The sequence below is a fragment of the Bombina bombina genome, chromosome 1 (genome assembly GCF_027579735.1).
Source record: "Bombina bombina isolate aBomBom1 chromosome 1, aBomBom1.pri, whole genome shotgun sequence".
Classification (NCBI taxonomy): domain Eukaryota; kingdom Metazoa; phylum Chordata; class Amphibia; order Anura; family Bombinatoridae; genus Bombina; species Bombina bombina.
Window position 1 is genome coordinate 483888411 of NC_069499.1, and position 27834 is coordinate 483916244.

The 27834-nt window shown below is 36.4% G+C and overlaps 1 protein-coding gene across 3 annotated transcripts in view; it reads left to right on the top strand.

Annotated features, from left to right (window-relative positions):
* Window positions 1-27834, top strand: part of PPP1R1C (protein phosphatase 1 regulatory inhibitor subunit 1C) — a 107853-nt gene that overhangs the window by 24451 nt on the left and 55568 nt on the right. For all 3 annotated transcript variants that reach the window (XM_053698528.1, XM_053698526.1, XM_053698527.1), the window contains exon 2: window positions 20868-20928. In XM_053698528.1, coding sequence (XP_053554503.1) covers window positions 20868-20928 — 61 coding nt within the window. The remainder of the gene's footprint in view (window positions 1-20867; window positions 20929-27834) is intronic.

Genomic DNA, 27834 nt, shown 5'->3' on the forward strand with positions numbered 1-27834 from the left:
CAATCTCTGTCTCAGGTTAGGCGGTTGTTTGAATGCTAGTATGGGGGGTTCAGGAAATATTTTTTTTTCCTCTGAAATTAGTGGTTGTAGCTCTTTAATAATTTTGCGTACTCCTTCCAGAGTAGGGTTGCAAGTGATACTAGAGGGGTTCTTGTTTTTTTTTCCTTTTCTTTGTATTGTAGGAGCCTTTCCCGTGGTGTTTTTTTAAGGCAGATTTGATTTTCCTAGATATTGTCCTTTCCTTGTAGCCCTTTTGCCTAAATGACTCTGACAGTGTACTCAGGTGCTGATCTCTGTCTTTTGTGTCAGAGCAAATGCAGCTCGGCTGTAGATGATACCTTGTTTGGTGTGATTGGGATGGAAGCTGGAATTGTGGAGGTAGCTGTACCTGTCTGTGGGTTTTCTGTATATAGATGAATGAAGGATGCCATTGGTGACAGTTATTGTGCAGTCCAAAAAGTTCACACTATGATTTGAAAAGTCCATTTTAAGGTTAATTGGCGGGTGAAATGAATTAAATGATTTGTGGAAATGTAAAAGGCTTTCTTCTCCTTCTGTCCATATTATGAAAATATCATCAATGTAACGATAATATGTATAAGGTTTGTGGGGCTGAGTACATAAGAATCTGTATTCTAGGTACGCCATGAAAAGATTAGCGTATTGGGGTGACATTTTTTCTCACACACTACCATAAATTTCTATAATCTCTCATCTTATTGTCCTATATTGGTTTCTTTTTCTTTTTGTTTTTCCTCTCATCTTGCCTATTTACTCTCCTCTGTTTATTTATTCTTTCTGGCTATTCTCAGCTATTTTCTCCTTCAGACACATTCTCTGCTTTTTATGACACCCCTCTCACCCCCCTCCCTCCCTTCCATTTGTTGTATGTGATGTGTATCTGTAGACCTGAGGAAGAGAGGAAAACTCTTGAAAGCTTGTCTTTGAAATATTATGTTAGTCCAATAAAAAAGGTATCACTGCATACTGCAATACATTGTTTTTTGAGCATCTTATATATATATATATATATATATATATATATATATATATATATATATATATATATATATATATATATATATATATATGTACAAAAAGATCAGCACTCACCAACACCATCAACCACTCTGTGCACTTTAATGGACATTCAAACGAGCACTATTTGAGGATCAGGATCCGGCGTACATCCTATGCAATCTTCAAAGATAAGCAGGCACCACAAGATACTTCAAACACCTTTAATGTGTTATACAGATACCATAATGTTTCGGCCCCACACAGAGGCCTTGGTCATATGGAAGCACACAACACGTCTGTATAGCACATTAAAGGTGTTTGAATTATTTTGTGGTGCCGGCATATCTTTGAAGATTACATAGGATGTACACTGGATCCTGATCCTCATATAGTGCTGGTATATATATATATATATATATATATACAAACACACATATATTTAGTAGTGTATATATATATATATATATATATATATACTGTATATATAGATATATATTTGTATTTATATATACATATATACACACACTATATATATATATATATATAAATCACAGAAATAGGAGCGCACTCGCCGGGTCTTGAAGAAATATTCTTTATTCAAAGTGACGTTTCGGGGTCGTTAGCCCCGTCCTCAGACCATTAGGTAAGAATATTTCTTCAAGACCCGGCGAGTGCGCTCCTATTTCTGTGATTTATATGTACTTTTGTTGAATGCACCCCGGGCAATTTATAGCTCTGAAAGTGTGTGCAGTGCCCTATGGACATTGAATATATATATATATATATATATATATATATATATATATATATATATATATTTGTATTTATAGATAAATATATACACACTATACACATATATATATATATATATATATATATATATACAGGTAGCCCTCAGTTTACGCCGGGGTTAGGTTCCAGAAGGAATGGTTGTAAATCGAAACCGTTGTAAATTGAAACCCAGTTTATAATGTAAGTCAATGGGAAGTGAGGGAGATAGGTTCCAGGCCCCTCTCAAAATTGTCATAAGTAACACCTAATACATTATTTTTAAAGCTTTGAAATGAAGACTTTAAATGCTAAACAGCATTATAAACCTAATAAAATAATCACACAACACAGAATATATAATTAAACTAAGTTAAATGAACAAAAAAATTTGCTAAACAGAATTATAAACCTAATAAAATAATCACACAACACAGACTTCACTTGCATTTTTTCTGCAAACAGTTCTTTCTATGCATTCCAATCTGGACTGATTTATAGACAGGAAGATCTTGTTCCCTTGAAATCTGCTCGATAGCTCAGGTCTGGTTAAACTGATTAATTTCAGCTTGCTTGGCTTTGCTGCAACACAAGCAGACAGCTCCACCTACTGGCTATTTTAATAAATGCACTGCTTCTCAATGCTTTTCAATAGCAGTCACATGACTGGAAAAAAAGGTTGTTATTCTGAAACGGTGTAAATTGAACCGTTGTAAAACGAGGGCCACCTGTATATATATATATATATATATATATATATATATATATATAAATTATTTTTTGCCTGGGTCCTCATAGGTTTTCAGTCCACCCCTGAGCTTTCCCTTATCTCAAGGGTGCCTGTATGTTACTTTTAGGAGGGTTTGTGGGTAGAGGGTGGTTTCATGCTCAGGTAATACAAGGAGTACAGCAGCAGGTCTTACTCTGACAGTGCTGACAGTAATACTGAAATGCAGCCCTGCCTCACATTGTATCTCTTTCAAGGTGGAAGACTGATCAGGGAAAGGTTGGCAAAGGCATGAATGGTGGGTGGCATGCTGCTGTGTGTGTGTTGTATGAGAGTGGATTGTGTGTGGTGTGTGTTTGCGTTATAACCTGTTTTGAATACTTTCAAGTTTGACTACCATTAGGAATAAAGTACACACGCATTTTAGTCACTTTGCCAAAAATTACTGCCATCTTGTTGTTTATTTATTCAGAAATTGTCAGATCAAGTATAAAAATAGTGTTGCGAAGGTATGTGGTATTATGGCACTGGGTCTTGGAAAAAAAGTTTGAAGAACCCTGACATAGACCTTTGCTTGGGTATTAATCCCATATGTTATGGAGGACTGGGGATCATCATAATTTATACTTACCTAATAAATTATTTTCTTTTGGAATGATGATGGTCCACAGTCCCCACCCATTTAAATTTTTGGGCGACAGTTCTAATGACGCCCCTTCAGACCCTGCTTTGTCTTTCCTACCTACATGTTTCCTATTCTCTACTCGGATATACGTTAAAAACTAGAGAGAGATAGAAAGTGGGAGGGATTTTAAGCTCTGATATGGGTTTTTGACCTTCTCCTAGTGGTGGGAAATATATCCCATATGTTATGGAGTACTGTAAACCATCATCATTCCGAAAGAAAATAATTTATCAGGTAAGCATAGACTCTACAGGTTGGGTATTAGCTCCCAAGAGTAAAGGATTGTGGATTCTCACCACATGTATGAAATAAAAAAAAATTATGCTTACCTGATAAATTAATTTTTTTCATGGTGTTAAGAATCCACATTACCCCAATCTTATGTTCTTTTGAAGTTAGTTTTTCTTAAGCACATCTTTTTTCCCTGCTCGTTTTATGGCTCTTATTCCTTTTTCTTACTTCACTTGCTTGGCTACACATTAGACTAAAGAATCTATGATGTGTGAGGGGTTTTATAGAGCTGTTGGGAATCTTTCCTCCTTCTAGCGGTAGTGAAAAGTAATTCCCAATAGTAAAGGATCATGGACTCAGGCTAATTTATGCAATAAATGTATTAATATTCTAATGCACTCTGATCTATCTAATTATGCTCTTGCTGCTAAGGGTGTTACTGCTCCTTCGTTTTTTTTTTTTTTTTTTTTTTATGGCAAAAGCAGAATTTTTGGAGGCGAAATCAGATTGGATGTGCTTTAGAGATTTTGATAGAATAAGATTATTTTATGCTGTGGTATGGGACTTCTTTTAAATTCTATTTGTCAACTATTTGTGCCTGCAAAACATTGTTCCTTTTTGGAAGCACTAATTTTTTTTTTTTTTTTTTTTTTTCTTTCCCAAATGTTCTTTTTATTGAGGAAGCGATATCACACTGTTACATACTTGGCAAGCAATAATATAGAAGGTGTCTCAAGATATGACAAAAAAAGTAATCATCACGTCATGATGAAACAATATATAGAAGTCCTAACTGCCAAACTTCTTTGCTCCTTTTTTAAATGTTAGGATTTCGTTGTGACATCAATTACAAACAGATCCACTGGTGGGATCATATTCTTTACAGATTAAGGATGACACAGAGATTAATTATAGGTAGTGTCAGTTAGTAAAATACAAAGGAAACTGATGTAAGTATAGCTTCATAACATTTTTCAGATAACATTGCAAGTATATGGGAATAATAACACTGAGCTTTCTGTAACGAAAATCACACTATGAAAACTGAGGTCAATATAAACTTCAGGAATCTAGGAAAGCATAATGGATTATATAAACATATACCATCTGTAGCTAACAAAGAATATGAGAGTAGACACAGCAATATTTATATAAACAACAATAGATTATGGCTGAAAACTAGTAAATTTCCACAGGGGGGTCTTGTAAAAAAAATATCTCTAGACTAGCCCCAATGGTTGTGTATAGGCATTGACAATTTAATTTTATTGGGACAACTCATCCCTAGATTGGGATGATCGAAGAAGAAATGCCTCTAAACATAAAAAAGCTTGATTATAGAAAAATATATCATGGAGTGATTTATAAAATTTTACTTTTATTAATTCACAAAATAAAAGGACAGCTTGAAATAAGTAAATATCCTGGTAACTGTCCACACACAAGAACAAGTTAAAAGCACTTCCACTATGGTATATATGAAAAGTAGCTTATTCTCAATGAATCATGATGGTCATCAAGTAAGTACCCAAATATATATGTTGGAATATTGCCTATACCATCTATAATGCTGATTATTATATACAACAGTTGCAGTTTGAATTAGATTATGCTAGCCCCTGTATAAGTATTATAACGGGGTTAAATTGTTACATATTATATCGCCTGTTGCAACAAAAGTAACAGCATAAGGTTATCTAGTTGTCAGAGAAGGTCTCCGGATATATAGGCATATAGTCTGGAAGGTCAGTGCTAGCCCTGCTGTATATCACTGATTACATGTACTTTAACATATGCTGTAGGTAAAATATCGATGTGAGATGTGGATTAATGGAAAGAAATAATGTAGCATTTATTCATGACTTAAAGCGATCGTTATATTGTTTCTTACAATCCTGTGAAAAAAACGCTTCGGCTGTATTTTATAGCTAGAACATTGCTACTGATATAACAAACTAAGTAATACTACTGCTGGGATATTTTATTGGATTTAAGATCAAGCGTTTTTCAACAGTCTTAGTATAGTGGAAGTAGCATAACTTGTTTACCCCAACAAATTATTTTAAAGATAAATGCTTGAAATATGTCTTAAAGAACAATAACTTAACAAAATTTTCTGAAGAACCGGTAGTATAATTTGTATACCAGCTGAAAAAATGTATCTTAATCAACACAGCTGAGGTATCAGACTAGGTGATACTATTATTGATATCTGCTATTAAATATAAGATTGAACGTTTTTCCACAAAATCTAAATAAGCTGGGGGTAGCACAACTTGCTTACCCAGATTAATCAGCACCTCTGAGGTATCAGACTAGGTGATACTGTTACTGAAATCTGCTATTAAATATAAGTTTAAACATTTTCCACAAATCTAAAATCAGCTAGGGGTAGCACGACTTGCTTACCCAGATTATATATTAAAGAAGGTGATTTTAAAAATATGTCTGGGAACCCTAAGGCTGAGAGACCAACGTAGCAATTATGAGACAAACGTAGCAATTCCTCACCCCTCTGAGGAAGTGATTGTGAAATGTGACCGCGTTAGGGGAGTTTGTTTCTCTTTTTTAATCAGCTCCACTATGGTTATTTAAATGCCAATAATAGTTAACAATAGCTTTATTCTCTCATAATTGCTACATTGGTCTCTCAGCCTTAGGGCTCCCAGACATATTTTAAAAATCACCTTCTTTAATATATAATCTGGGTAAGCAAGCCAAAACGTATAGTCCTCTCGTATGGCTCCCCTGAAAATTGTCATCTCAGAGAGTTGTACTAGTTGGTGGCAGAGAGGAGCTTGTATGAAAAATTGCGAGCACCATGTCGTCCTGTAGTACCTGCATCTCAGTGATTACCACCATGCGGTCATCCTTTACACTGTGATATTCTGCTAGTAGCGGCAAATTTTAATCGGGTAAGGGAAACTCAGCCATAGGGCCTGTGCCTGTCGACACCAGCGGAAAAGAGCATGCTTGAGGAGCTGTAGGTGCCGTGTTGCTCCGCGGTTCCTGCATCTCCTTGTGCTCCACCATTGGGCCGTCACCGTGCATGCGCATTGCTTGGGTCATTCAAATAAGGTCATCGAGTCTCTCACACATCTTTCTCCCATGCTCTTCCAGATCTCTGACAATGGAGTAGGGTATTTGCATGTCCATGTTGGTTAGCACTATAATGCACCTTAAGCATTGGGGAACGGCAGGTTTGAAGATCTATTAGGTGGATTTGAGTGCAGCGATCAGTATCCCAGCTGGGTGCACTAGTATTCCAAGATGGCGCTACCGCATGAGACGGCCAGATCCGAGGCAGATATTCAGCTCAACATAGAGCAGTCAATTGCCAAGTGCTTGTCAGCATGTCCAGTGCTTCTCCTAGTAAAATTAGTCAGTAGTTCAGCTATTTTTGAGGTTTATCAACAATAGTAGGGCTTTCTTAAATGCTATATTCACGGAGCTCCCAGATCATGTGACTGTCTCAATTGCTGGCCAGCCCCGCCACACTCTTGTTTTTTTACAGGAGAATCCTACTGAACCCTATAATCAAGGATTGTATTCCATCTTCTGTGTCGGAAATGTTGGTGGCCATGCCTCCTTCAATTAAGTGTAAAAGGTCAGACAAGAATTTACCTTCTATTAGCTGGGGGTTAATGTTTTTAGTTATGAAGCTGCCATGTCCTCAGAGGAAGAGGTTTGGTTCTTTTGATCAAGGGTCAACCTCTGATATTAAATCTGATATATGTATATATATATATATATATATATATATATATATATATATATATATACTTATTCATTTAAATTGAGCATATTTTTAAGGAAACTTTATTTACTTTAGAGGTTAAGGTCCTAAAGTAGATGGGAATAAACCAGTTTACTGTTAAAACCCTGTTTTCCTATCCCCTGATATATTTTGCATCCCTGATGTAGTCTCTAAGATTATTCCAGAGATTGGTTTTAGCCAGGTATTTATTTTTAATCTTTCTGCAAGGTTTAAAAGGCCAGTAAACCTACCAAATAATGTTATATAATTCTACACATAGTGCTACCAGACCCCAGAGTGGGATCGATCTACATTGAGTTTAATGGCGCGATTGGGCTGGCTGTGAGTAGACAGTGTGCTGCAGGGTTGGCTCTAAGGTGGGGCATTGGGGGGCAATGCCCCTCCAAATGGAATGCTGTGCCCCCCAGGTCAAAAGAAGTGATTTAAAAATTTTTTTTTTTACATTTTAAAAGTGATGGAACGTCCAGGGTCCCAAATGTCGCATCAACCATTTGCAGCCACTGGACCCTGGAGATCCACCACTGGAGGGCCCAGCTAATCTCTTTACTCTCCTCTATTTACAACCAGATAACAAATAAAGTTGCATTTCCCTGCTGGTGCTCTCATAGTTAACCTAGGGCTTGCAATGCCCCTCCTCCTGCTAGTCCACTTACTACAGAGCTGAAGTGAGATGATGACATCATCAGACCTCTGCAGGAAGTGCTGGGAGAAGCTAACAGTCAGTGAGAGGGAAGACAGAAGTAATTTTGTGAAAACACAGCCGTATAACCAATGTGTGTGCGAGAGTAGTATCCCTTCCCTATTGTGCTTTATATCCTGGCAGCCTCAGATAAAGAAGCAAATTGGGAATTCCTTGGTTTCCCCACTGCAGGTCACACAAAAAGAGTGTGCATTGTGCCTGCTTTATCTGCAGTGATCAGTGTAAAATGTGTGTCAGATTATAGGTGCTTAAATACACACACTTCAAATGTAGCTGTGGGACAATGAGTGAAATAGCCTTATGTTTATTATTTACATGTTTGAAAACAGCTCCTATTTGTCCCCAAGGTTGTTTTATTTTATATATATATATATATATATATATATATATATATATATATATATATATATATATATATATATACACACACATACATACATACATACACACAATACACACACTGTGTGCATATATATATATATATATATAAATTGTTTGTGTGTATATATATATATATATATATATATGTGTGTATATACATATATATACCGTGTGTGTATATATATATATATGTATATATATATATATATATATATATATATATATATATATATATATACACACAGTGTGTGTGTATATATATATATATATATATATATATATATATATATATATATACACACAGTGTGTGTGTATATATATATATATATATATATATATACACACAGTGTGTGTGTGTGTGTGTGTGTATATATATATATATATATATATATATATACTGTGTGTATGTGTGTATATATATATATATATATGTGTGTGTGTATATGTATATGTATGTGTATATATATATATATATACATATATATATATATATATATATATATATATATGTATATATATATATATATATATGTATATATATATATATATATATATATATATAAAATTTGTGTGTATATACATACTGTATATACTGTGTGTGTGCTGGTAAATATCATGAATAATATCTGTACAAGTAATGTACTGCTTGGCACTCAAACTTATTGTCACGTAAAAGCTTATTTGATCATTAGTAGGGTCATTGGTAGAGCTACACATGCAAACAGTGTCCACTGGCTGTGTCATATGTGGGAGACATTCCTGAGATATGACAAATGTAACCGCTGCACTGCCATAAATCTGGTAAATGTAACTGCTGCAGCACTGCCAGACATCTTATAAATGTAACCCCTATACTCCTTGAGATATGACACATGTAACCGCTGCACTTCCAGAAATATAAACAAATCTAACTCCTGCACAGCCAGAGATCTGATAAATGTAACCCCTGGACTGCCACAGTAGGTCTGCTCTTATTTTGACTCTCATACATGCTTTTTAAATGCGTGCCCCCTCGTGAAAAAAAAATGCCCCCTCATTTCATTCGTTCTGGAGCCAACCCTGGTGTGCTGTGATGCGCTGATGAAACAAAAACAGACCCGCTCAGCAGAGCCAGGAGCAGAGTTCTGTAAAATTCATTTTCATAGGTAAATATCTCTGCAGTTGTTTGATATATAAAGCTGCAGCTAAGCTGATGGTATATAATTCTGCACTATGTGCTGAATTATATAACATTACTAGTCCTAAAGCCGGTGTACACCGGCGATTTTTTGCAGTACAGCGGTCCCACCCCTTGTTCTCTCTCTATCCCCCCTCTCTTTTGCTCTCTCTTTCTCCCCTCTCTTTTGCTCTCTCTTTCTCCCCTCTCTTTTGCTCTCTTTTTCTCCAGTCTCTTTTGCTCTCTCTCCCCCTCTCTTTTACTCTCTCCCCCTCTCTTTTACTCTGTCTCTCCCCCCTCTATTTTGCTCTCTCTCTCCCCCCTCTCTTTTGCACTCTCTCTCCCCCTCTCTTTTGCTCTCTCTCCCCCTCTTTTGCTGTCTATCTCCCCCTCTTTTGCTGTCTCTCTCCCTCTCTTTTGCTCTCTCTCTTCCCCCTCTCGTTTGCTCTCTCTCTTCCCCCTCTCGTTTGCTCTCTCTCTTCCCCCTCTCCTTTGCTCTCTCTCCTCTCGTTTGCTCTCTCTCCCCTCTCGTTTGCTCTCTCTCTCCTCTCTTTTGCTGTCTCTCTCCCTCTCTTTTGTTCTCTCTCCCCCTCTCTTTTGCGCTCTCTCCCCCTCTCTTTTGCACTCTCTTCCTCCCTCTCTTTTGTGCTGTCTCCCCCTCTCTTTTGTGCTCTCTCCCCCTCTCTTTTGTGCTCTCTCGCCCCTCTCTTTTTTGTGCTCTCTCCCCCTCTCTTTTGTGCTCTCTCCCCCTCTCTTTTGTGCTCTCTCCCCCTCTCTTTGTGCTCTCTCCCCCCTCTCTTTTGTGCTCTCTCCCCCCTCTCTTTTGTGCTCTCTCCCCCTCTCTTTTGTGCTCTCTCCCCCCTCTCTTTTGTGCTCTCTCCCCCCTCTCTTTTGTGCTCTCTCCCCCTCTATTTTGTGCTCTCTCCCCCTCTCTTTAGTGCTCTCTCCCCCTCTCTTTTGTGCTCTCTCCCCCTCTCTTTTGTACTCTCCCCCCCTTTTGTACTCTCTCCCCCCCCTCTTTTGTGCTCTCTCCCCCTCTCTTTTGTGCTCTCTCCCCCACCTCTTTTGTGCTCTCTCCCCCCCTCTTTTGTGCACTCTCCCCCCTCTCTTTTGCTTGGTCTATCCCTCTCTTTATCCCCACTCTTCTGCTATCCTGTAGTGTATAGTACAATCAAGAAAATGACATAACAACAAACAATAATATATTACTTGTTTTGCGCCACGCAGGGCCATTAATACCATTTCAAAAAGAAAAGCAAAATATGTAAAAACAATAATTTCTTGTTTTGCACCACGCAGGGCCAATGATGGAATTTTAAACAAAGTAAGATACATGGTAAAACAAAAAGAAACATTTTGAATTATTTAACAATCTTATACTTCTTGATCGTTCATCAAAGCCCTTCATTTTTTACAAACACTACTGTTTTTATATCATTTTTAACATGCACCACCACACAGCACCACACACATACCCCATACACACCAGAAAACAAAAACACCAAAAAAAAAAAAAAAAAAAAACGAAACACCCCCCCCCCCCAAAGAGACTGCTTATGTATATTTTATATAAACCTGGCTTAATTAGCTCCTTCCCTAACCTCCCCCCACTGATAGGGTATCCTCTCTTCCGCCACCAAGGTTAAGAAGGGTCCTAAAAGTTTTAGAGGGGAAATAAATTGCCTTTTCTTATCTAGCGGCCATTCCAGGAGTACTTTTAACCATTTGTTAAAATACTTCCTAAGCTTTGTCTCCTTTCTTAAATTATTGTCATAGAGTTCTATTCTCATCTGTAAACACATTAGCTTAATAAACTCCCCTAACACATGGGCTCTTCTTCTTTTCCAATTCCTAAATATTAAATTTCGTGCTACCATTATACCGGTATTAACTAATTGACTCTCACCTGGTTCTAGCCGAGCTTGATACAAAAAAAAGATTATGAATGAGGTAAATTCAATCCGTGACCCCACATATTTATTCAACCAAAAATTTACCTTAGCCCAAAATTGTCTGATTTTGGGACATAGCCACAAACAGTGCAATAGGTCTGCTCTCCCTGCACTACACTTATAGCAAGAAATATTCAAGTCTACACTAGCCCATTTTTTTAACCTATCCGGCATTAAATAGTAATTGTTGATGATTCTCCAATGAATCTCCCTCCAACTAATTACTGTCGTCGCTGACATACTTAAACTAATACTTTTCACTACCTCTTCTTCCTGAACATTTGGGACATATTTTTGCAGCTTCTGTGTGATTACCCTGATATGATTAGACCCTAGTCTATCAAATAGAATATTATACCAATACGTTAATGATCTAATACCTGCTTATACAAAGTAAGTCCTGCCTCCATCTCTTGTAAATACCAACCTGACTCACTTGATTGAGCAAGTGCTGTCATGAAACTTCTAACTTGCAGGAAGGCATAAAAATTCTTTTGAGGTAACTGAAATTTTTTTTGCTATCTCGCCGTACGATTGTAATTTATTTGTGCCAGTTATTAAAAGTTGTGCAAAATATAAAATTCCTTTTGCATACCATTCTCTAAAAACAATATTATTCTGTCTGGATGGGGCTATTTCTACTCCGACTTTACATATTTACATATTTCCTTTGGAAGTTATAATACTTCCAAACAAGTTTTTTTTTTTAGCAAGTTATCTTTTTAGATCAGTAGTATCTATTACTAATAAGGCTGCTGCTTCTTTCTTTTGGTTTAATAATCTATTCTGGCAGTTTTCTGACAATTCTGCTAATGAAAACTTTTTAAACCTTTTTTGGCAAATGTGATTATGCTTTCATTAAGTTTTATATTAAGCATGTCTTTGGCAGACTTTCTATGACATTTTTTTGGTTAAGACTTGGCCTGCTGATGGGGTTTCTAAATCCAGACTTTTATGTCTTTCCTTTCAGGGAAATATATTATTTGGCTCTGGTTTGGACCCTATTATCTCTAATATGATGGGAGGTAAAGGAGATCATGACTAGAAGTCCCATTTGTTTTTATCCCTTTCCTCATTTCAGGGCAGAAATCTGACTCCTTCTCTGAGAAGCTGCTTCCTGTTCTGTATGGAAGACAAGTTCTAACTGGAACATTTCTGAGCAGTCCAACTAATCTTCTCCCTTATCTCACTTTGCATGCAGGTGTGGCTCTTGTTCCAGAGACTCTGGTTGGGGGGCAGGTTTAGCTTCTTTCTGGTTTAGTTTCAGTCTGTTCCTCTGTTAGTACAGGGAATGGGGTTTTATTCTCACCTTTTCTTTGCTCCTTTATAGGAAGGAACTTTCAGACCAGTTCTAAAGCTAAAGGCTCTGAACTAATCTTTCAGAGTTTTTATTTTCATAATAGGGACTCTGTTTTTTTTCTGCTTTTATTTTGCAAGGTTAGTTTATGTCCATAATAGTTTTATGGGATGTTTATCTTCATAGTCCTATTCTCTAGGAACATCATCACTTTCCTATGTTTGCCTTTCTGGTCTAGCATTTTTAGTTTGTTGCCTTACCTTTTGGTCTGGGTTCAGCTCCCAGAATATTTTCCTAGGTCTTGGGTACCCTTTTTATTGGTATCAGAAGTCAGGGAATAGCAGTGTTTCCTTTTCTGGATGATATTTTGGTTCAAACTTCATCTTTTTATTTAGCAGATTCTTTCAACATCAAACTGTTGTTTCTTCAGCATCTTGGGCTTCTTTTGTTCATCCTACTAGATCTGTTTTCTTTACAGATGTAAGTCTTTCAGGATGGGGGGCTGTTTAGGGGTGTCAGAGATTGCAAAGGTTTATTGGTTTCCTGGGGGGGGGGGGAGTCAAGGTTTCCTTTTAATATTTTTTGAACTCTCTGCAATTTCAGAGTTGGCCTCTTTTGGAAAGGGAGTCTTATCTCTGATTTCAGTTAGACTATGTTTTAGCAGTAGCATATGTCACTCATCAATGGGAAACTCTCAGTTCCCTGGCCATGAGGTAAGTATTGTTAATTATTTCCTGGGCATAAGTCAATTGTTATTTCTGCTGTTCATATTCCTGGAGTGAATAACTGGGAAACAGTTTTTCTCAGTTGTTGGCAATCTAGGAGAGTCACCTCTTCTTCTGGATAGTGGAACTTTGGGGTCTCCCAGAGATAGATCTGATCGTCTTTTGTTTTATTCTCTGACTTTCCTGGTACTCTGTGAGGCCTATGGAGCCTCAAGCAGTATTTGTGGATGCTTAGGTAGTTACTTGGTAATTTCAGCTAACATGTTTTTTTCACCTCTGGTTCTTCTTCCAGGGTGGTTGCCTAATTAGTCTAAAGTGTCTGTGATTCTATTTGTTCCGATTTGGTCTCACAGTGTTTGGTATGTAACTCTATTTAAGATGTCCAGTTGCCCTTTTTGGTCTTTTCCTTTGCATTTCAGATTTTTGGTTTCAAATTCTGTTTTTTTTTTTTTATACAGGTCTCAAATCTCTAAGCCTGATGGCATGGAGATTGAAAGTATAGTTCTTAAGCAGAGAATGTTCTCTGATTCTGTTATTGAGACACTGACACAGGTTTGTGAGCCTGTATTCAGGTAGTTGTATTATAAGGTTTAGAAGACCTTTATTTCTTGATGTAAGGATCATGTTTTTTTTCTTGGCATTCTTTTTAAGAATTCCTAGTTTTTGTTTTTTGTTGTTGCAGTTTTTGCAAGATGATTTTGATAAGGGTTTATCCACCAGTTCTAAACTGAAAGGAATTAGTTGTTAAGGCGTCAAAGTATTGTATTGAAGCATAATAGCTAACATTAATTAGTTGCTTAATCAATTCACATTTAAAAAAAGATAATAGGCGCTTTTACACTAATAAAAAGTATCACTATCAATAACCCAAGAAACACACATGCCCACTGTACCCATAATGCCTTAGAGATTTAAACACAAGTCTCTGTGGTTTTGGAGCACAACAATTCCACGCGTCACCTATTAGGATTACTACACTCTATTAAAAATGATTAATCAACATACAGGCACTTCAGCTGTGATGTAATTGCTAAGCCCAGGAAATTATATTTCTTTCATGTAATTAGCAAGAGTCCATGAGCTAGTGACGTATGGGATATACATTCCTACCAGGAGGGGCAAAGTTTCCCAAACCTCAAAATGCCTATAAATACACCCCTCACCACACCCACAAATCAGTTTTTACAAACTTTGCCTCCTGTGGAGGTGGTGAAGTAAGTTTGTGCTAGATTCTTCGTTGATATGCGCTCCGCAGCAGGTTGGAGCCCGGTTTTCCTCTCAGCGTGCAGTGAATGTCAGAGCGATGTGAAGAGAGTATTGCCTATTTGAATTCAATGATCTCCTTCTACGGGGTCTATTTCATAGGTTCTCTGTTATCGGTCGTAGAGATTCATCTCTTACCTCCCTTTTCAGATTGACGATATACTCTTATATATACCATTACCTCTACTGATTCTCGTTTCAGTACTGGTTTGGCTTTCTACTACATGTAGATGAGTGTCCTGGGGTAAGTAAGTCCTATTTTCTGTGACACTCTAAGCTATGGTTGGGCACTTTTATATAAAGTTCTAAATATATGTGTTTAAACATTTATTTGCCTTGATTCAGGATGTTCAACGTTCCTTATTTCAGACAGTCAGTTTCATATTTGGGATAATGCATATGAATAAATCATTTTTTTCTTACCTTAAAATTTGACTTTTTTCCTGTGGGCTGTTAGGCTTGCGGGGGCTGAAAATGCTTAATTTTATTGCGTCATTCTTGGCGCGGACTTTCTTGGCGCAATTTTTTTTTGTAATTTCTGGCGTAATACGTGTCGCCGGAAGTTGCGTCATTTTTTTGACGTTTTTGCGCCAAAAAATGTCGGCGTTACCGGATGTGGCACCATTTTTTGCGCCAAAAGCATTTAGGCGCCAAATAATGTGGGCGGCTTTTTTGGCGCTAAAAAAATTTGAGCGTCATTGTTGTCTCCACAATATTTAAGTCTCATTATTTATTGCTTCTGGTTGCTAGAAGCTTGTTCATTGTCATTTTTTTCCCATTCCTGAAACTGTCATTTAAGGAATTTGATCCTTTTTTGCTTTATATGTTGTTTTTTCTATTACATATTGCAAGATGTCTCAGATTGTCCCTGAATCAGAAGCCACTTCTGGAAAAACGCTTAACTGAGTTTCAGTTCTACCAAAGCTAAGTTCATTTATTTTAAATGTTATAAATGTTTATCTTTAGCTATGTTTTGTAATAAGGTATTATGATATACTTTTACATGCAGAATCCATTAGTGTTTATGCTTTATATATTTCCATTCTTACAAGAAATATTTAGAAGATTTATAAGAAATATTTTCTGATTCTATTTTAAAGGCTTTGTCTGACTTCGTGCCTTCTAATAAATTTTTTAGGTCTTTTTCACTTCTTTTTTAATTATTGAAGTTTCAAATGACCAACAACATACTGATTTATCCTTCTCTGATGATGTTTTTTCTCTTTCAGAAATTTTCTTCATCAGATATTGACACTAACAAATCTACTTTTTTATTATTTTTCTATTATTAAAGTACATTTGTTCTTTGTTGAAAAGGTGTTTATTATTTTGGATATTAAGGTAACTAGTTCTTTAAGACTAGCTGACACTATTTCTGCCTATTTATTTCTTCTGTGTTTTCAGAGTTTTTCTTTCCAATTCCCCATTCTAGGGAATGGAATAGGCTGAGAATTTTCTTTTATTCCTTTTTCAAAGGTTTTAAACTATATTCTTTGCCAGCAGTTAAATTCAATTTGGAGGGTTCTCCAATTTATTGGGGCTATCTCTACTTCTACTAATTATGCTATTGTTTCTATAGCAAAATAGTATTTATTTTCCTTTAGATAGTTGTATCTTATTTATGGAAAATTTTTTAGTTTCAGGTACTTTTTTTGGTCCTGTGATTTATTTGGATATTGCAATTGCTTCATTTTTTCTATTTACTTTAAGATCAAGTATCAGATTATGATTTATTTTAGCATTGTTAAGGGACAACATTTACTAGACTAGGTGCTGTTGCATTTGTCTTGTTGTTTTGCATTTATTGATTATGCAAGTCCACTGTATTGACTGGTCCTTTAAACTGTACTATCATGCTAATAATTTCATTTGTGTCTTCATTTTATTGAATATTTTCGCAAATGAGGGTTAATCTATGTCTTTAGCTATTTTAGCTAGAAGAATTTTGTTCTAAGATAATCAATTATTTGTTTTATAATTGGATTCAATTCTTAACTGTTACTCTGGGCTTCAAGATTGAGTTCTAAGACTAAAACTTTAAGCTTATACTAGTTTAGTTGTTCTTATTAAGGAATGCATTCCTGAGTTCTTTCTCAAGTAACATGTTTATAATTGGGGTTCGAAATCAGCTCCCTAATATTGCGATGTACGTGCTGTATTCCAGCTTGGCTGGTAAGGGGCAGGTTAAGACTTCCTTGAAATTTATTTTGTCCAAATTTCTTTGATTTTATTCCAGTAAGGCTAACACTTTCTTTAAGTGTGTTTCTGTCCTATATATTTTGGGTACTGTTGAAGCATGGCTGGGCACCCATGGGGTTCAAGCACTGCTCAGACCTGGAATCTTCTGGGGTATTTCTTCCAGTTCCTTTTTTAGGAACCGGGTTTGGAGTTTTATTCAAACTATTTTGCCTTTTTATGGTCATTGTTAGCATTATTTGTTTTCATTAGATACAATAAATGCATATTTTCATTTTTCTGTTTTCATTCAGATTATTTTCTGAGGATGCGGAATCTTATATGATTCACTTGCTCTTCAGGACATAGTTAGAGGATCTTTTTTTCAAAAAGCTCTTGATTCCTCACACAAGGGTCACCTTTTTTAGGTTTCCAGAAAGTTTGTGTCACTGTCTTTGTCTTTATCAGACAAGGGATAATTCTATTGGGTTCCGTCTGTCGGTACCTTTAGTCTCTATTTTTTCCTTCAGTTGCTATATATGCATAGAAGTTTTAGGTCTTATGGCCACAGCATTGGATTCAATTCCCTTTGCTCATTTTCACTAGAAAGAACCTTTCCAGTCTTTTATTAGTGTTATTTCTTCTAGAATATGGTTGGAGGATCAATTTACCAAAAAGTTCGTTGATTCCTCAGACAAGGGTAACCTTTTTAGGTTTCCTGATAGATTCAGTGTCCTTGACTCTGTCTCTGACGGACAAGAGATGTCTGAAATTGGTTTCAGCTTGTCGAAACCTTCAGTCTCAATCTTTCCCTTCGGTAGCCTTATGCATGGAAATTCTAGGTCTTATGACTGCTGCATTGGACGCGGTTCCCTTTGCTCGTTTTCACATGCGACCTCTTCAGCTCTGTATGCTGAATCAGTGGTGCAGGGATTATACAAAGATATCTCAATTAATATCTTTAAAACCGATTGTTCGACACTTTCTGACGTGGTGGACAGACCACCATCGTTTAATTCAGGGGGCTTCTTTTGTTCTTCCAACCTGGACTGAGATTTCAACAGATGCAAGTCTGACAGGTTGGGGAGCTGTTTGGGGGTCTCTGACAGCACAAGGGGTTTGGGAATCTCAGGAGGTGAGATTACCAATCAATATTTTGGAACTCCGTGCAATTTTCAGAGCTCTTCAGTCATGGACCTTTTCTAAAGAGAGAGTCGTTCATTTGTTTTCAGACGGACAATGTCACAACTGTGGCATATGTCAATCATCAAGGAGGGACTCACAGTCCTCTGGCTATGAAAGAAGTATCTCAAATTCTGGTTTGGGCGGAATCCAGCTCCTGTCTAATTTCTGCGGTTCATATCCCAGGTATAGACAATTGGGAAGCGGATTATCTCAGTCACCAAACGTTACATCCGGCCGAATGGTCTCTTCACCCAGAGGTATTTCTTCAGATTGTTCAAATGTGGGGACTTCCAGAAATAGATCTGATGGCTTCTCATCTAAACAAGAAGCTTCCCAGGTTTCTGTCCAGATCCAGGGATCCTCAGGCGGAGGCAGTGGATGCATTGTCACTTCCTTGGAAGTATCATCCTGCCTATATCTTTCCACCTCTAGTTCTTCTTCCAAGAGTAATTTCCAAGATTCTAAGGGGTGCTCGTCTGTTCTGCTGGTGGCTCCAGCATGGCCTCACAGGTTTTGGTATGCGGATCTTGTCCATATGGCCACTTGCCAACCATGGACTCTTGCATTAAGACCAGACCTTCTATCACAAGGTCCTTTTTTCCATCAGGATCTCAAATCCTTAAATTTGAAGGTATAGAGATTGAACGCTTGATTCTCAGTCATAGAGGTTTCTCTGACTCTCTGATTAATACTATGTTACAGGCTCGTAAATCTGTATCTAGGAAGATATATTATCGAGTCTGGAAGGTTTACATTTCTTGGTGTTTTTCTCATCATTTTTCTTGGCATTCTTTTAGAATTCCTAGAATTTTACAGTTTCTTCAGGATGGTTTGGATAAAGGTTTGTCTGCAAGTTCCTTGAAGGACAAATCTCTGCTATTTCTGTTCTTTTTCACAGAAAGATTACTAGTCTTCCTGTTATTCATTGTTTTGTACAAGCTTTGGTTCGTATAAAACCTGTTATTAAGTCAATTTCTCCTCCTTGGAGTTTGAATTTGGTTCTGGGGGCTCTTCAAGCTCCTCCGTTTGAACCTATGCATTCGCTGGACATTAAATTACTTTCTTGGAAAGTTTTGTTTCTTTTGGCCATCTCTTCTGCTGGAAGAGTTTCTGATTTATCTGCTCTTTCTTGTGAGTCTCCTTTTCTGATTTTTCATCAGGATAAGGCGGTGTTGCGAACTTCTTTTCAATTTTTACCTAAGGTTGTGAATTCTAACAACATTAGTAGAGAAATTGTGGTTCCTTCATTGTGTCCTAATCCTAAGAATTCTAAGGAAAGATCGTTGCATTCTTTGAATGTAGTTAGAGCTTTGAAATATTATGTTGAAGCTACTAAAAATTTCCGAAAGACTTCTAGTCTATTTGTTATCTTTTCCGGTTCTAGGAAAGGTCAGAAGGCCTCTGCCATTTCTTTGGCGTCTTGGTTGAAGTCTTTGATTCATCATGCTTATGTCGAGTCGGGTAAAAACTCTGCCTCAAAGGATTACAGCTCATTCTACTAGGTCAGTTTCTACTTCCTGGGCGTTTAGGAATGAAGCTTCGGTTGATCAGATTTGCAAAGCAGCAACTTGGTCTTCTTTGCATACTTTTACTAAATTCTACCATTTTGATGTTTTCTTCTTCTGAAGCAGTTTTTGGTAGAAAAGTACTTCAGGCAGCTGTTTCAGTATGATTCTTCTGCTTATAATTTCAGTTTTTTTCATTATAAGATTTAAACTTTATTTTGGGTGTGGATTTTTTTCAGCGGAATTGGCTGTCTTTATTTTATCCCTCCCTCTCTAGTGACTCTTGCGTGGAAGATCCACATCTTGGGTATTCATTATCCCATACGTCACTAGCTCATGGACTCTTGCTAATTACATGAAAGAAAACATAATTTATGTAAGAACTTACCTGATAAATTCATTTCTTTCATATTAGCAAGAGTCCATGAGGCCCACCCTTTTTTTGTGTTGGTTATGATTTTTTTGTATAAAGCACAATTATTCCAATTCCTTATTTTTTATGCTTTCGCACTTTTGTCTTATCACCCCACTTCTTGGCTATGCGTTAAACTGATTTGTGGGTGTGGTGAGGGGTGTATTTATAGGCATTTTGAGGTTTGGGAAACTTTGCCCCTCCTGGTAGGAATGTATATCCCATATGTCACTAGCTCATGGACTCTTGCTAATATGAAAGAAATTAATTTATCAGGTAAGTTCTTACATAAATTATGTTTTTGTTTGTTTTTAATGGTTTGGTTTCTAATCGGTTATCAAGGAAAATAGTGATTGCTTGAAATTTTAGAGGCGTTATTGACTTTTGTTTGAGGGAAGAGACATTTTTTGATTGTGATCTCTAAAAAAAACACATTGATGTTATCAGCCAAAATGCAGAAATCATTATCAGTGGATAGAAACTGGTAGATTTCAATCAACCCCATAATTAGGAAAAAAGGAACTTATATCATACTCAAGATTTTGAAACTGAACTTTGGTATCCTGATATATCAAACTGAACTGCATCTCATTCTGACAGCCAAGGTTTTCACCCAAATACTAATCTAGAGCTTTACAATATGCAACATTCTACTTCCTTTTTTAGACTGTCCTGTAATATAATGATTATGATTTGCAGGTGCAGCATTACAGTAGGGTATAAAATATTGTAACATTATTTTGTAACATTATTTTGTTTTCTCAGAACCATATTTCATTTGTCAGTCATCCAGTTTCCAAATAACCGTGCCAAAAGTACAGTCCAAAAGCGTAAAAATACAAGCCTATATTTGTTTTCACAAGTCATATTACAGTCACTGAAGTTCATTGTGCTGTATTTTACACAGATAAGAAAAAGAAGACCCACACCAGCATCTCTGGTTATAATGAACGATCATTCTCCGCCAGGTTGGTAAGCATGAGTGAATTCTTTATTGTGCAGAAATAATAAGAAAACAAAGGCATCTTAAGCCCTTTGTCACAAAAATGTTATTATTTTATCACTCTGTACTAATTATAGTGCTTTCTTAATGAAATTTGGACTTTTACCCTATAAGTGTTTAAATCCTCCTTGCGATTTTATCTGTCTTTTTCTTTTTTTGACGAATTTAGTCTTTCTGTACGCAAACAGAGATAACAATGACCATCAATTTAGAGATTTATTTATTGTAACTGGTATAATAGTTTATATCATACATCACACCAACGTGTAAACATAATAACTGTAGCGATCATGTCCCCTGCACATCATCCACTGTCACGATCATGTCCGCTGCACATCGATAAATGCCGACAGCATATGCTGTTGGCATTTATCACTGCACAAGCATTTCACTAGAAAACAGTTTTCATGCAAACTGTTCACCTGGTATATTAATTTGTGTAAGTTTGTTTTGTTTAAGAAAATAGATAATCCCTTTATTACCTATTCCCCAGTTTTGCATAACCAAAACTGTTATATTAATAAACTTTTTACCTCTGTGATTACCTTGTATCTAAGCCTCTGCAGACTGCCCCCTTATTTCAGTTCTTTTGACAGACTTGCTTTTTAGCCAATCAGTCCCCTCTCATAAGTAACTCCACAGACGTGAGCACAATGTTATCTATATGGCACAAATTAACTAATGCCCTCTAGCTGCGAAAACTGTCAAATTCTTTGAGATAAGAGGAGGCCTTCAAGGGCTTAGAAATTAGCATATGAGACTACCTAGGTTTAGCTTTTAACTTAGATTACCAAGATAGCAAAGCAAATTTTATGATTAAAGTGAATTGGAAAGTTGTTTAAAATTGCATGCCCTCTCTGAATCATGAAAGTTTAATTTTGACTAGACTGTCCCTTTAAAGTGTCTGTGCAATTTTCTGTTTAGCTAGTATGTAGAATATTAATGTAAATGAGTTTCTAAATCCAGCCTAAACCTTATTTTGTACAATTCTATGAAAGGTTGTGTACATTTTGTAGTATAAAATGAATTCTATATCAGATGTATTTTATAGTGTAACACAAAAGTGTTACAAGTATCTGATAAGATATTTATATAAATCAGGGAAGACCAGCTAGAAGCCCATAGGCTACATGTGAGTCTCTGCACTCGCCCCCCTCGGCCTGGGAAAAAAAAATGTGTTTGGGGACTTCTAGTGGGTGGGCTAACAAAGTGGCCACAACTTAAAAGATCCGAATTGGAGGCATCTATTATGCTCATTTTTCTAACCATATAAAAATGACACAATCCTGTTGCTATTTTGTGACACAATCCCTAAAGACTAACATATCATTTTGGGCAAGCTTTCAGCTTTTATTCTTGTTTACTGCTTTCTTTTAATATTTTACAACTGACAGTTGAATCTGATATTTTACTGTAACTCGCAGGAAGCAGGCTTCTTAAAAACAAAAGAAAAATGTTCCTCTGTATGGGAAAAATTGCTTGTTTCCTACTTCTCAGGAGTTGCAGTTACACTGAAGTGAGAACACTTATGCCGTCACATGTATTAGATGCACATAATTAATCATAATACAAAGTTTAAAGGGACAGTTCACCCAAAAACTTTCTCCCCTTTAAATTATTCCCAATGATCCTTTTTACCTGCTAGAGTGTATTAAATTGGTTGCAAGTAGCTCCTTTACTCATATTTCAGCATTTGAAATAGCTGATTTAGCCTGTGGTTTCCCAACCTATACTGAAAGTTTTGATACTGGCGTATACGCTATTGACAAGCCTAAGTAAACACAGCCAGCAGAAGAGATTACACCCTCAGTGGGGGGCATGATAGTTAAGTAATAAAATGATCATTTTCCATTGTTCTCTCTATGTGTTGAGCTTTGGTGTTCCAGACAAATATAAGATAAGGAAGCAAGTGTGTGTACACCAAGTGATAACATAATGAGATCTGATATTACCTGAAGCTCAACCCATTGTAATAGGCTGTGGTTTCAAAGCACAAAACCAGCTACTTCAGATACACAAATAAACCCGAAAATGCAATTTCTCAAATGTTTTATACTCTGCAGTTGTTATAACAAGTCATTTAAAATACATTTATGGAAAAACAATTTTACAGTGTACTGTCCCTTTAATATAACATTTTCATTTACTTTGATTTGATTTTATGTACATTATAGTTGGCAAATATCTGAATGTATTGCTTTAATAGTTACAAATACTGTTATATTTGCACAATGACTTAAAACAGTTACTTGTGTAGTACAAGCATGGTACCGGTGCACAGGCCTCACAGCATATGTGCGCATGCCGCTGAAAATTTTACTAATGAAAGTATATTGCAAAAATGCTTCTATTTCAAATTGTAATGTAGCTAAGCACATTTCATTTGTGACCTTTCTATCCCTTTAAGATTATAGTTTAGTCTTTCTTTTAACAAGATTAAATATAGCCAACCATTCTAAACAGAAATGTTTTTCATTTTAATGTACCATTGGTATTAGTATCTTCCATCTTAGATGGTTCATTTGACATTATTTAGCAAGGGAGTGTTGGCAGAATGATGTGTGCTGCATTTTGATGTTGTAATAAGATAAGGGACTTTTGGGTAGGAAATGAATTCCAGAAATAATGTTGTTGCATTTTTTACAAGGTGATGTTAGCTAATGGGATAAATATTGTATTATTCATGTATTGAGGGCAGCCAAGTCGAATAAAGAAGGCCATATAAAAACAAGAGCTCTCCATTAAAGGGACAGTCTACACCTATACAAACATTTGGCCATACCTTAGATCCGTTGCCAATTTTCATAAAGCACTCCTTCAACCCTAAAAAGTCAGCGACACAACTGAAGTTATTTGAAATCAAAAGTTAGATTTAGACAGTTAGAAATGGCCGCCCAGCTCCGCCTATGAACAACATCATACACTGTGTTCATTTTAACGGTCCAATCAAAAGTGGATCACTTGTTAAAATTGTGTCTCGCGCTTTCGTGGTTTCGCACATGTGCAACAGTAGTTGAACCAAATATCTGGAACCCAAACATCTTTCCAATTTTCGCATGGATCAAATTATTAGTAGGACCGTCAATGTAATGTGTCAGTATATTGAGAATCTGCGATTCGCTTTATTTATTTTTATTCCAGATGCGCAGACGGACTTTCGCTTCCTCACTTCCCTTAAGATGCGCATGCATATTTTGATAGTCCCAACGTCACTTGGTGCTATGTGCACGAGTGTTAGCTAGAAAGAAAACACGACTATAAGGTAGGTGGAGAAGGGATTGGGCGGAGTTTGTCAGCCATTTTTAATGAATAAAATATAACTTTTGATTTTAAATAACTTTATTTTTTTCGCTGACTCGTTAGGGTTGAAGGGGTGCGTTATGAAAATTGGCAACGGATCTAAGGTATGGGCAAATGTTTGTATAAGTATAGACTGTCCCTTTAAAGAGGTAGCTACTGTTAGACTTACTTTCCTTTCTAAATGGAGGAGGAGTCCGTTTTACAAATAAAATAAGCTTATGGAGAAATCAAAGAACAATGAATTTGATCTTAGTAAAAACACAAATGGGCTGTGCACAATTTCTATTTCAAGATATAGATATATATTTTTTTAAAGTAATTAGCAAGATTGCTTGTCATGGGTTTTCATCTTAAATTCTAAAATTGGTGAGTGTAAACATTGAAGGCATGCATGCAAAACCAGAAACAGAAACACCTATTTTTACATACTAGCTCCATTTTTTGCAACAAGATCACAATCAAATCACCATTATTTAGTGAAAACATACTTAATTCAATTCCTTACAGCTGGCTGCAGTTTCTGACCCACACCCTGTTATAACACCGGTATCTATGTTCTATATGAAAAAAAAAATATTAATCTGCGCCCACACTACCCAACATGCAGAGGTTAGTGTGTCCTAGATTATCGCTCAAGCCATAAGAAAATAATTTAGGACTAGTAAAATGAGTACAAAAATAGAACGGCTATTGATTGCACTCAAGAGATGATAACACACAATAGTGCTAATATTTTTGCTCTCCACTTGTAACTTACACATATATACTGACACTGTGTGCAAGCTACCAGCACACTCAGACAGGAGCTGATATGTAGGTATGCTCCATGCACAGTCCGCAGAGTATACTTACCAATCATCACTGATGTCAGTACATGGTACTAATCTCTGTGTTTAAAAAAATTAGAGCTACTACCACTAATTTCAGAGGACCCCACACTCAAAAAAATATTTCCTGAACCCCCCATACTAGCATTCAAACAACCGCCTAACCTGAGACAGAGATTGGTCCGCAGCAAATTAACCACAGAACAGAAGCTTACACAGAATGGCACTGCACAATGCAATAATTCACTCTGCAAACTGTGTCAACATATATGTGACAACAACACAGCCAGACACAATAACGCGTCATATAATATTAAAGGATCTTATTTGTGCCCATCTGCTAATGTGGTGTACATGATACAGTGTACAGCGTGTGACAGAGGCTGCTACATTAGAGAAACTGGCCTAAAGCTGCATCTCAGAATGAATCTACACAGACACTCGATCAAAAACCACAAGGAAAATTAATATTGTACCCCTGTTGGTCATCACTTCACCCAGACTGGTCACTCCATCCTAAACCTCAGGATTAAAGTTCTTAAAGGGAATTTCAAAGACTCTCATGAACAAAAGACGTTTGAGATGAAAATGATCACACATTTCAATACCAGAAGGAAGGACTTAATGTAGACTCTGGCTTTCTCACACACTACCATAACTTTCATTAATCTCTCATCTTATTGTCCTATATTGGTTTCTTTTTCCTTTTGTTTTTCCTCTCATCTTGCCTATTTACTCTCCTCTGTTTATTTATTCTTTCTGGCTATTCTCAGCAATTTCCTCCTTCAGACACATTCTCTGCTTTTTATGACACCCCTCTCACCCCCCTCTCGCCCTTCCATTTGTTGTATGTGATGTGTATCTATATCAGATTGATCAGTATTGCTTCAGACCTGAGGAAGAGAGGAAAACTCTGGAAAACTTGTCTTTGAAATATTATGTTAGTCCAATAAAAAAGGTATCACTGCATACTACAATACTTTGTTTTTTGAGCATTATATATATATATATATATATATATATACACATACATACATATACACACACAGTATATATATGTATAGATAATATTTTATTAAAAAAGACCATCATATATATATATATATATATATATATATATATATATATATATATTTATGAATAAATAGAACATACTCTTCTACGTGAATAACATTGTATTGTGAAATATTCGGGTTAGTGTACTTGAGAAAATCGGGTTTGCACAAGATTAAGGGTGTTAGGTTTTTTCCTCTTTTCATGCTCCATTGAAGTATATGGGGGAATACATTAACGTAGTCGCAATATTCTAACTTAGGCTTTTTGCACTTGTCTTTTTAGAGGCAGTGAAATCTTTTTACTTTTAACTTGTAATACACTCGGTATCTGTTACTTCTAGTGGAGTTAACCTGCAAGTGGGAGCGATAAATATTGCTTCACTAGTAATCTAGCTCTTATTGGGAAAGAAAATCCCATTTAAAGATACCACCTCTAAATAATTTTTTTTGTGTGAAATAGTTTATACTTTCTTGTAGAAATTATGAGAGTATCCAAAAGGTATAGAGATTTCAGTTAATGATATGGGGCTACATTACAAATGGCGAATTAAAGTTAGCATGGTTCACGATAAGCAATATTGCGATTATGCTAACTTGCGCTCGTATTACAATTTGAAAGTGAACGGGTGCACTACATCGCTAACAATATTTGTGATGACCTAGTGTAAAGTGTAAGGGCTACAAAAATAAAGATAATTAAAATAGAGTGTTACACTCATATATACACTATCTGATGAAAATGATTCATATTAATATTTTTAAACAATTATAAGGGTTAAAAGGTATATGGTAAATGACACAGTGTTTGACTGGAAAAGGCTATTATGTATGTATGCATGTATATATAAGAGCTTCACACACCTAGCACTTGGTACATCCAAATATTTTTTCAGAGAGCCCCTATGTTTCAGTCCAACATTGGACCTTTATCAAGGGAAACCAAACAAATAACACAATAAAGAGCAAGCTGTCTTACTTACTCTGCTCCCGAGCCATATTGTGACCTTGAGGGTACCAGAAGTGACATCATCATCTTTCTGGCCCGAGTTTAGTAATTTCTCCAATTACAAATAACACTTCCCAAACCAAACAGAAACATTTTTCGTAAAGTTTTCAAATTATATACCAGGGTGATAACACAAGAAGGTGGGTTGCTAGTGCCCTTTAATCATTAATTTATCCTTTCCTAGGCCTTACTTATTGTTGACCATTTTTACCCTCTTTCAATAAATATGTCAATCGACAGAAAAGGATAAACCAGAGATTAAAGGATTAATGGGCACTAGCAACCCCATTGAACCTCCTTCTTGTGTTTACCCCCCGGTATATAAATTTAAAAAACTTTATGAATGATAAATGCAGTTTATAGATATTGGGGCATTGTTGCATCTGATAATGATTTAAAAGGAGCCTGCGTAGGTCGCCCCCTAGTGGCATTCCATAGAGGAAAGAATTTAAAGGTCGTGCAGATCCTGTGGCAAGTTATACATTGAAAACCGTCAGACTGGGATGTTATAGGTCTCACAGATGTGTGATGTGTAATTCCTTCATTACTGGACAATCTTTCAGTCATCCTTGCAACAGTAAAGATATATTTCTGAAACATAGGCTTACATTTACCTCAGACATTGTCGTATACATCATTAAGTGCCCTTGTGGGAGGGCATATGTGGAGAAAATGGAAAACCC